Below are 11,067 nucleotides of genomic sequence, written 5' to 3'. Positions count from 1 at the left end.
GGTATAGCAGCATGGGCCAAGGAAGAACTGATAACATTTTGGCGTGGATCTGACCCGATTCGGGTCAAGGAAGGGAGCGGGGCTAAAGAAAAGGGGCCATACAGTAGCTAGGGATAGGAAGGTTGTAGAGAGTCGGGATTGGAGGGGTGGGTAGGGGGAGTGCCTGGGGGTCTGTGGGTGGGTCAGGGTTAGGGTTTGATCCGACTGCCAAAATTTGCATAGCATAGCAGACTGGAGTTTTGGCCTTGGCGGAGGTCTGCACTCTCTGAGTGCAGTCCTAGTTGGGTATGTATCGCTTGTGTTGCTAGAGTGTGTTCAACTCACACATGGAAGGTCATGTTGTCGGGGGTCCCATCCCTGTTATGGTCCGTGATGTCATTGATAGCGCTTATCGCCATGACGACCTGCCCCAACGTGTAAACGATGGACAGGTAGACGATGGTCCTGTAGAGAGGGAGGAGGAGGTGGAGGGGTGTGGGGTGGTGGTGGACAAGTTTACCTCAGGTACAAATAGAGATAAGATAGACATGGTTCAAAGATCCTTTTGTATCTAGCCAGAGAACAGAAATATAACAGCTGATTCTCTACTTCATCTACTTGTGTTAATTTAGTTGTGGTCCGATTGCTGTTTTGAATAAACCACAACATAAATCAATCAGGACTATAATAAGTACAGTAAATTACTGCAGTTACAGTTAAAGGGTTTCCTAAATAAACAAGTCACAAGACAAAATAGATCTTTATTCTGTCATTGGTAAAAAGGACTTGAATTCCCTGTTTTTCACATGGATTTTCATTAAATGAGCTTTTTCAATATAACCTGTGCAGCAGGGTTGTAGAGATCAACCAGGGTTGTAGAGATCGTACAACTCGACCCTAAAGAATGAAGACATTTTTATGCAATTCCTTTCCATTTAAGTAGATCGATGGATTTGGCAACTCACTTGTACTTGCCAAGCCATGAGTCAGCCACTATGGCTCCCAGGATGGGCGTCAGGTAGCAGAGAGCCACAAAGGTATGGTAGATGTTGGTGGCCATGTCATCGTCCCACCTGAGGAAGTACCTGAAGTACAACACCAGTACAGCTGGAGAGAGGGAGGCAAGAGGGGAGCAGATAGGGGGAGAAGGGAGAAAGACAGGGGAGAGGATGGAGAGGGATGCAGAGAGAAATTAGATGGGGAGGTGAAGTAAAATGACTGAACAAAACAGTATGACATCTAATAAAATGGCCAAAAAAGGAAACAATATTCATTACTAAAGAAGGAATTCGGTAACACTTTCTATGAAGGTCATGTCTGTAATGCATTATGAGCACATTTCATAAGACATTATAATGCATTTCTAAGGCTTTTAACGTTCAGCATTCATACTGCTTTATAGCTCCATGCCAAAGTGAGAACAGTGAGGCCATTTACACCTGCGATTAACATGCGTTTTCTGTCATCAGATTGCAATCAGATTGTGCTTGACCAATGTATCAAGAATACATCATATAAGAAAGTACAGGTGTAAACGCCCCAAGACACATTGAAGACGGATTGCAATCTCATCGGTCAAACCACCTCCGGAGGTGGTCAGGGATGGAGTGTACACATTGAACACAAGTGTAAATGCAATGTGTCCTCTCAATCTGGATACAGCAACTGTATGCAGATTGAAAGGATACTCATTTTGGGTGATCAGATTGCAATCAGATTGCAATATGATCACCCAAAATGCATGTTAATGCCAGGTGTAAATGAAATCAGGCTAATGTGGTCAAGCACTATCTGATTGCAATCTGATGACAGAAAACAGTACTTGCAGCCAGCAAATACTGCTCATAAGTCCTCATAACTGTGTTATAGCATCATACAATTGCTAATAATCTTATAGTGCTGTCACTTCACTTAACGCTCACAAAATCATACTATACCATAATTATTGATGCTTATTATAATACATTATGTCCACCACTTATAAGACATGACCTTTATAGAAAGGGTTAGCAGGAATTATTTTATGGTGGATTCAGACCAACTCACCTCGCATGCCATAGTAGGAGAAACGCTCGCAGAACTCATTCACCACAATGAAAAAGATACTTATTGGGTAGCCAAAGACAGTTGCTGTCTGTGAGAGGAAAAGGACAATAAGGCATTTACGCTGCTAACTCCTCAGGGTACGGTGATGATGACTGCTGCTATGTTTGTTCACATAAGTACAGCAACTCTTAAACCTACACTGGGAAGCAAAGCAAACACTACAGACATTACAATAACTGTCAAACAGTCAAATCAATATGAAATAACAGTAACACTACTCTGTCTGGTAATTTATTTTGAATGTGTTTAGACTCACCGATTTCTTGGGCTTCTTCAACTCCTCTTTGTCTGCAGACATACAGTAAATATCCATGAGTCACATTAACATGGCAGTTTGCCTTATAAAACTTATGATAGCCACATAAAATGCCCGGAATGTTGCAGAAAAAAGCAATAATCACTGTGCAAAGGATAATAAATAAATACATAAAGAAATTATGCTGTTTTAGTAGCCTACAAATGTTTTCTTGTCAAATATTACAAATAAATAAATAAGAAGTACTTTGCATTGTTATTATTATTATTATTATTTATAGAATTGAGCAAGTCACTTTAGTCTCCCTCAACCTTTACACTGTGTGAACAGTTAAAACAAATCAAGAAACTGTAATGCCTGGAATAGCTTTTCTTGGCAAAGTTATGTCAGATTCCAAAAATGTGAAGAGGGGTTCCTCCATGTGTGCAGCCGGCCAGGAGCCTCCCGTTCCCAGGACCCGTATCCAGAGCGGGACCCACCTGCCATGGCTGCTGTGTGTGTAGTCCCCCGATCCTTTCTTTACCTGAATCCTTCAGCAAAGAGACTAAACACTGAGACCGAGCTCAACCATGGCAAGCTCCTTATATAACCTGCCACCAGGCCTCAGGTGCCTGTGGATGCTAGGCCATGTATCTTACACACGCACGCACACGCACACACACACACACACACACACACACACACACACACACACACACACACTAACACACACACACACACACACACACACACACACACACACACACACACACACACACACACACACACACACACACACACACACACACACACACACACACACACGTGCAGGGGCGTCATGCAAGCCAAAATTCTGAGGGGGCGACCTAAGGTCTGAATAGATCTGCAATGATTCAATCAGTCTGACAGTCTCACCAGATAAAGTGTGCTGAATCCACTCATGATTGATTGATTTATCTATCAATCAGTCCATTTAGCTATTTCTAAAATGTTGGCCATTTGAAGCCAGATTTAGAGGAATATCTCATTTTAAATTAACATTAGGGTCAGACTGTTAGGATGTCATTATTCAGTTTTGACCATCAATATTTTTGCTCCTTTTCTCATTAGGGTAAATACTATGGCCTCTATCGTCCCACCGGCCTTAAATAAGCGCTTAGCGCCAGGCGCAGCGCATATTAGTGGGGGTGGACCGGCGCAGTGCCTATTCTCCTGTCGGCGCTACACGCGGCCTTAAAGGTCCCAATTCGTGCAGCTGTAACCTCTTAAAAACGTGTGTCTCTGGTCCATAAAACATGATTCTGGATTAATCTGTCGAAAATATAGCAACCCCGTTTGTTGTGACGGATTTCTCACTTCCTCATCTCGTCGCTTCCCAAGAATGGCCTGTTTCTATAATATATTCAGAACTAACAGTTCCCATTGGCCGCTGAGGGAGAGCCCGCCCCAGGCTCCCAGCGGCCAATCAGATTAGCGTCTGTGGACCAGCACGCTAGGTTGCGAGTTATCGTTAACTTAACGGTACTACGCTAAAGAGGACATCTCAAAATGCCTAGACTTACCGAATGCACCTCTGCAGTTGCTGGATCACGTACAGTTGGCGTCGCTCCAGCTAGAAGTGTTAATTTTGTGGCTATAGACTAAATGGTGCAGGTAGCTTGTGTGAGAGAGACCCGCGCAGTATGCAGGAGGAAGCTAGTGACGTCCCAATTCCCCTCTGGGCAAACGAAGCGTTTGGGGGTGTGGCTTGGAGGAGACTGCAGGGGGACGCTGGATAGGGACAAATCCAACTGTGGCAGTTCTGAGCGTGTGACCACTCATTACAGGGAGGGCTGACAGCAGTATATATGCATTTACAAGTAAAAACAGCTTTTGCACGGAATGGGACCTTTAAGCATTATAACCACGCCTTTTAAGCGTAGAATTATTCACACCGTGCTCATTGGATAAGTGCAGTAAACAAATCACAATGTCCCTTTCATGTTCTATTCCACGGAGCGATCCAATCCGCTCAGAAAAGCCCGATCAAAGCGCTCTGAGCTCCCCCCCTCCCTCTTTCATCCCCATCTGTCTCCATATATATTATTCCACATTATTATGCTTCTCAAACCAATCTAACTGCAGTTTAAATATCGCAAGCATGTAAATACGCTACACTATAGCAAGATCAAAGTGAAAAGAATGTTCTAGAAAAAATATAACCTATCCTTGGCTGGATGTCATGATGAGATTAGATTGGTGAAAGTTTGGGCAGAATGATATTGTTTTCTCTCACTACCTTTTCCTATCCCCCACTGCACAGGTAGGATGATGCAACAGCCTCTGAATGACAGGGGCTCAAAACTACTTTCATCTGTCATCGTGCCTGTTTGATGCGCGAGAGAGAGAGGGAGTGAGAGAGAGAGAGAGGGGGAGAGAGAGTGAGATGGCAGAGGAGAGCTGTGCGCAATTACGCACAGTCATATCTCCGGCGCACTGAATAAGGCCTGGTTTTGAAAAGCGCTAAACGCTAAATTAACGCCAGGGGGGAAGATAGCATTAGGCCGGTATTTAAGGCCGAAACGCCCATTCTGGCCTATTCTGGCACTGTGCCACGCCTCTTCGGCGTGAAGCGCATTTCGGGGCCTAAAACCATGATGCTATCTTCCCGAGGCAGGCACAAGGCGTGTTTTTTTGCGTTTAACGCCAGTTTTAGCGCCTAAGGCCAGTGGGAAGATAGGGGCCTATATATTTATTTAGAGAACAGCTCACTGCCATAACAGCTCTGGCTAACATTACAATGCTAACTTTAGCTGCATGGTAGGTACAAGTAGCCAACTAACTTGCTATGCAAACTATGGCCATAATAACTAACAGCATTTCATTTTCACATGTTTTGAAAGGGGATTTATGCTCTACTACTAATGACCACCATGATTTTATATACATATATATAAATAAATATATATATATAAAAAAAAAAAAAATATATATATATATATATATATATATACGGTATTTATTTATTTTCCAAAGATCTGATGGGGCAGCTGCCCCCTCAGATTTTAATGGGCATGACGCTTCTGCATTATGTGCACGCACGCACGCACTCACACACACACACACACACACACACGCACACGCACACACACACACACACTCAAGGACAAACATGCATAACTGACAACAAAACTGCACACACCCCCCAGCCTGCAACTCACCATCCCTACCTCCCAGCACATTTTCTGCATCATAAACAGAGGTGAATGGGCCTGTTGCACGTGTTTGTGTGCACGTGTGTGTGTCAGTCAGTCAGTCAGTCAGTGATTACTTTATGACTCAGGGAAGTCAAGGGAAATTAAAGAGTCTTGTCTTACAGATAAAGAGATGATTGTTAAGGTCTAGTTGATAAAGGACCCTTGGCAACAAGCTGCCATGACAGTGATTTCCTATTGCTTTTCAATTAATTATTTTGTTAATGTGTATTCACAAGACAGTGTGTGACAGTGTTGCAGAGAGAATGGAAGAATGATATTGCTTACACACTGAAAGTGAATGCTTTGACAAAAACATCAAAACTTGCCTTAAAGGCAACAAAAACGCCACCACCAAGCCTGCATACCCGTCCAGCTCCCACCTTCTCGGGGAAGACCCCCCTCCAGCACCCGGCGCACACAGACTCCCGCCCCGCCAGACCCTCGATCCCCTAATCCAATTCAAAATGCATAATTTTTTCGCACAACACCTGTGTCCGGCCACTGTGTACAGTAACCTCTTTCCCTGCGCGGATGGCAGCTGAAGTCCCTCTCACCATCAAGCAGACAGTGACGGAAGCATGTGTCTTTATGTGCGCCAAGGGAAAATGACAGACTAAATTGGTGGGATTCGATGTATATATATATTAATAGAAACGAATAGAAAATAGCTGATTAATAAAATGTGTGCTGGTGGAATGAAATTCAACTTCTTCAAATAGAGCAGCATCACTCATCACGGCTCTCGGTACGCTACGTAATTACGCATGCAGTATATTACTGCAGCGGAGATACAGTAGAAGAGAGAAAAGGGATAAGCATACAGACGTTTTCTCTCTCCCTCTTTCTCTCTCTCACTCCCTCTCAGTGAAGGAGGAAGCTGCTGACGTGACGCTGTGGTTTTATGGGCATGACCACACCTCCACTATGCTTTTGGGCATAAACACGCCTATACGGAGATGTGCGCCGAGATGACGTGAAGCGAAGCGGGGCGACACGCCCACAATTAGGGCTTTGCGCGGCGCTATTCCAGTGCAAAACGGGCGCTAATGCAAAATTACCGCCGTCGGGAAGATAGAGCCCATTGTCTTTCATACTCATTATGTCATCTTTCCAAAAAGGCCCTTTTCACTGTTGCTTTTGACCTATAATATTTCTCTCTCTCTCCCCCTCTCTCATCTATATTTTCTCTCTTCATTAAAGTTGTTTTATCCTGTATTTGTAAAGTGTCTTTGAGGAAGGTCAAAAGCAACAGTGAACAGTGAAGCACTATATAATAGGGGTGGGGGAAAAAATCGATTCACCTAAGTATCGCGATTTTTAATGTCACGATTTTTTGGATCGATCTTTTATTCCAGAATCGATAATCGCAAATTAAAAAAAAAAAATTTTTTTTTTTTTTTTGGGTGCTTGCAGTCAGGCCACTCACTGAACAGCAGACCAGGCGCCGCCTACTGGTTTACTAGTGGTTTTATTACTTTATTAGTTAGTCTGAAGTAATAATTACACTTCAGGGTTAAAGTGGGTGCATCTCATTGTAAAATTGGACTTCAAACGGCCCAAATCTGGCTTCAAATGGCCCAAATTTCACGCGCGTTGGCCCATATCGGCCTGGCCTGCTTGGTATCTAATGCCCGGCCTGAATTATGATCCCAGTCCGCCCCTGTTTTTAACTATATCACCCAGCCCTACTCATGATATATAATATACAGTCTCTAGTGTATGATTCAACTTTTCCCATGTTCTAATCTAGTGTAAAAAAGCAAACAAACTGAAAAAACAAAAGAAAAAAATAAACAAAAATCGCAATAAATCGTAATATCGAATTGCAATAATCGTAGAATCGCAATACTTAAGAATCGCAATATAAATCGAATCGGCACCCAAGAATCGTGATAGTATCGAATCGGGAGATAAGTGAATCGCCACAGCCCTACTATATAATATACAGTACATTACTAAACATACAATAATGAGTATTAATGTTCTGTAATTCTACTCATATTCTAATATTTCTTATATTAAACAATAATTAGAGAGAGACGATGATGATGCCAGCCTTAGAATGAGATATTCCTCTAAATCTGGCTTCAAACGGGCAAAATTTCAAACAGACACATTTTTGTGTGTGTCTCCTACAGAAGTGGCCCCCCAGAGCTAAAAGTCTAACTCCGCCTATGTACCTGTTCATTATTTCTGGAAAGAGACATTGCTGTTGAGTTTTTAAAATGTATTTTTGAGCGCCACTTAAGCCAAGTGACATCCAGTTACATTGTATTTGAGAGAAGGAAGACATCTCTACGGCTGATATCTCCAAAACTCTGCTTCAAAAATAGCACTACAGGTAAGAGGAAAAATATGTATTTTTGATTTTGAGGTGAACTGTCCCTTTAACAAGTGCAGCCCAAAGTGATCTACAGTACCAAGCTCAGTGCTGTCATTCACACAAATCAAACACACAGACACAAAGAGACACTTGCACGCATACACACGTGCACAAATAATCTATGGCATCAAGAGGTTATTAATCATAATTCAGATCAGAACAGCAGAGGACAGCAATAAAACCTTAATGCTTGACCATTGTATATAAACAGTAGGCGGATGTGTTTACTCATAAAGCTTCTGTGGCGGCTGTTCAAAACTATTTGATCTAGCCTATATTAATTTTTAACTGATAATGCCTCATAATAGACTACAGAATAATGTAATGTAATCACCCAAGATGATCAATTATTAGTCAATATAATTATTACATCTAAAATATCAAAAGAAAAAATACAGTAAAGTGAAAAATATCAAGAGTGAAATATAGCAACAGTACTACAGCATCAATTGTTTTTGACTAACTACATTCCAGCAACATAATTCAAGTGCATTTTAAAAATCAGATATTCATAGTCATCACACGGCCATCTTGGTGGGACAATAACAGGTGATTGTAATCATTTAGCAGGTAATTACAATCAAATGAGAATGAGCTGTGTGTATTGTAAAGCACATATTGGTAGGAAATGCATGTGACTGGGAATACTATAAACATTTCTAGGAAATTATTTACTCAAGTTTCCCCCCCCCCCCCCCCCCTCATTTGTGTCTGGGTATATAGTATATGAAAAAACTAAAATGAGGTATTAGGAACAAGACATTATCACAGATTTTATTTATTTAAAAGTTTCGAACATATTTACAAGAGCAGTTATTAGATAAAAATGTGTTTTGTTTTGTTTTGACCTCGGAGATACTGTAATAAAAAGGCATCTACTGGACAGACAAAGAAACAAAGGGGTAGAAAACACACATTGTCATGCCCTTTCTTGCATTGCACAGTCTCTCTTTTATGTCTTTGGCAAGAGTGGTTTCCTGTGCAGTAGGTAGCCTTGGTAACAATAGAAAATATTGCACACACTTTTCTTTAGAGAAAATAGGTTAGAACATTGTGGTTCACTTGGCCTTAGTCATTTCCTAAACACGTCGCCTTAAGTCCATCTGTCTAAAATAGAGTGAATATTTCTTTAAAATGTCCACATCCAAGGGAACAGAAAAGACTATCTGTTGCTTATACTGCACATGAAAAATGCATCAGTGGATAGCAATAGAAAAATGAGATGAAAAAATACTGCGCCTCAGCAGAAGAATACATCTGTAGTTACAGTGGTGGCGTTTATTTCCAATAAAAACTTCTGCCTTCATGAAACACTGTACATGGATGGGAGCCCTAAAGATAAAAAGGGGAGGGGGAGGATCCCTGTAAGGAGCAGACTTGGGTCAAATCAGATTTGCAAATACTGGAACTTCTCATCTTTATTTTAACCTACAGGGAGCATCAGATGGGTGGGGTTAACACACCAGGACAATTCAGATAATATCAGGTAAGTTGTCAATCACAGTATAGGATACTAGTATACTAAGTTCACTTTCAGTTATTTTCCTGTGATTGTCTTGTTTTTCTGCCACTCATTGACTCATCTTGTGTGTTAAACCATCTGATAGGATAAAACAAAAAACCATAACATGACCCAAGTCTGACAATAACCCTATGGTGTCATGCCTGTACTGTTAAAGTCAATAGTATTCACTGGAGTCTCCATAGGAAACAAGAGCCAATGGGCCAACTGATACAGAGGTGAATATCACATTTTCCAACTGTCTCAATGAGCATAGGATGTATGTAAGCAGCAGGAGAAAAAGATGCTAGTGGTTGACTGCTTCAGTTTATGTTAAGGTACATGAAATATGTCCAAACTGATGCAAAGCCCTTGACTGGCAGGTAATGTAGCCAATTGGGGGCAAAAGTTGGGGGTGAAGGGTCTGGATCAGAGTATGGTGGTGGAGCCATGTGCGTTGGCATTGGTCGGCGTGCCACTGATGGCATTAAAGATGCCCATAGAGTCGGACAGAGAGCTCCTTGTGCCGTCTTCCACTGGGTTAATCTATACAAAAAAGATCACGAGAAAGCAAAGTTAGAAAGATTAGATTAGGAAAGATATTTATATACACACATATATATATATATATATATATATATATATATATATATATATATATATATATATATATATATATATATATATATATATGTATATATATTTACTGTATGCATCCTCTCTAAAAGTGAAATGCTGTTTAAGATTTCTGTTTCTATGTAAGATTTCTGTTTCTATATAAAGTATAACCAAAAGTGGAGAAAAGCAGCATTACCATCCGATCTGCTCAGGCCAGCACAAAGAGAGCAGGAGACGACAAGGTGGTTAGTGACAACATGTAGAGGATTACAGTAGAGGGCAGTAGTGACAACATGTAGGGCAGTTTCCTACTTTTCCTAAAAGAAGAGTTATGCAACATGTGGCATATCCAAAGCATCTGACAGGAATATGAGAGCATGCATGTCCAGCCTGGATGGTCCCAGAAGCAACCAAACCCCTCTTCCTAGCAGTGTTATGAGCTCAAAATATGATGCTCCTAAATGTATACCTGTCCTGCATTTTTGGTTTATTTTGTAGCATACGAGTCTCACATAGACAAGATGATTTACTGGTGTGGTTACTGGTTAGGCAAGGTGATTTTTTACTTCTTGTAGGCATTCACATTTACATCAATGCAAGGTCTCGGTGATTCAAATTATTAGTTGAATTGGTTAGTCTGAGTATCACAAGCAGAAGTGTGTTAAAACAAAGCTACACAAACACTTTTGAGCAGAGGTTTCCAAACTTTTCAGACCAAGTACCACTACTATGTACAAACCAAACTTCCTAAGGACCACTCCCCATTGTGGCTACCAAACTTTTTTTCCCCCATTAAAAATAAATCACAGATTTAACCATGCAATAGCATCAGAAAGGCTAAATAGTAGTAGGCTACTGTTGTGAGTCAGACCGCAAATAACCAACACAAACAGAAACATGTAAACATCTTATTTGCTGATGGCAGCAAGGCTATTGAGTACCACGAGGTGGAGCCTCGCGCACCACCAGTGGTCCCCAGACCACAGTTTGGGAATCACTGCTTTTGAGG

At 41.4% G+C, this 11,067-nt stretch overlaps 2 protein-coding genes across 3 annotated transcripts in view; both read right to left on the bottom strand.

The window, feature by feature from the left end:
- Positions 1–2,827, bottom strand: part of slc15a1b (solute carrier family 15 member 1b) — a gene marked incomplete at both ends in the record, with an annotated part of 11,442 nt that extends 8,615 nt beyond the window's left edge. The window contains 5 exons of the mRNA XM_083633112.1: positions 325–444; positions 945–1,086; positions 2,026–2,113; positions 2,342–2,373; positions 2,821–2,827. Of these exons, the coding sequence (XP_083489238.1) occupies positions 325–444; positions 945–1,086; positions 2,026–2,113; positions 2,342–2,373; positions 2,821–2,827 (389 nt within the window). The remainder of the gene's footprint in view (positions 1–324; positions 445–944; positions 1,087–2,025; positions 2,114–2,341; positions 2,374–2,820) is intronic.
- Positions 2,828–8,744: 5,917 nt separating this feature from the next.
- Positions 8,745–11,067, bottom strand: part of LOC310774327 (dedicator of cytokinesis protein 9-like) — a gene marked incomplete at its 5' end in the record, with an annotated part of 89,039 nt that continues 86,716 nt past the window's right edge. The window contains one exon of one of the 2 annotated variants that reach the window (XM_083634380.1): positions 8,745–9,986. In XM_083634380.1, the coding sequence (XP_083490506.1) occupies positions 9,870–9,986 (117 nt within the window). In that variant the 3' untranslated portion in view covers positions 8,745–9,869. The remainder of the gene's footprint in view (positions 9,987–11,067) is intronic. The other variant, XR_014552593.1, reaches the window with a different exon arrangement.

This window comes from Poromitra crassiceps, assembly GCF_964638095.1.
Source record: "Poromitra crassiceps genome assembly, chromosome: 3".
Lineage (NCBI taxonomy): Eukaryota > Metazoa > Chordata > Actinopteri > Beryciformes > Melamphaidae > Poromitra > Poromitra crassiceps.
This window is presented reverse-complemented; position numbering and strand designations above follow the sequence as displayed.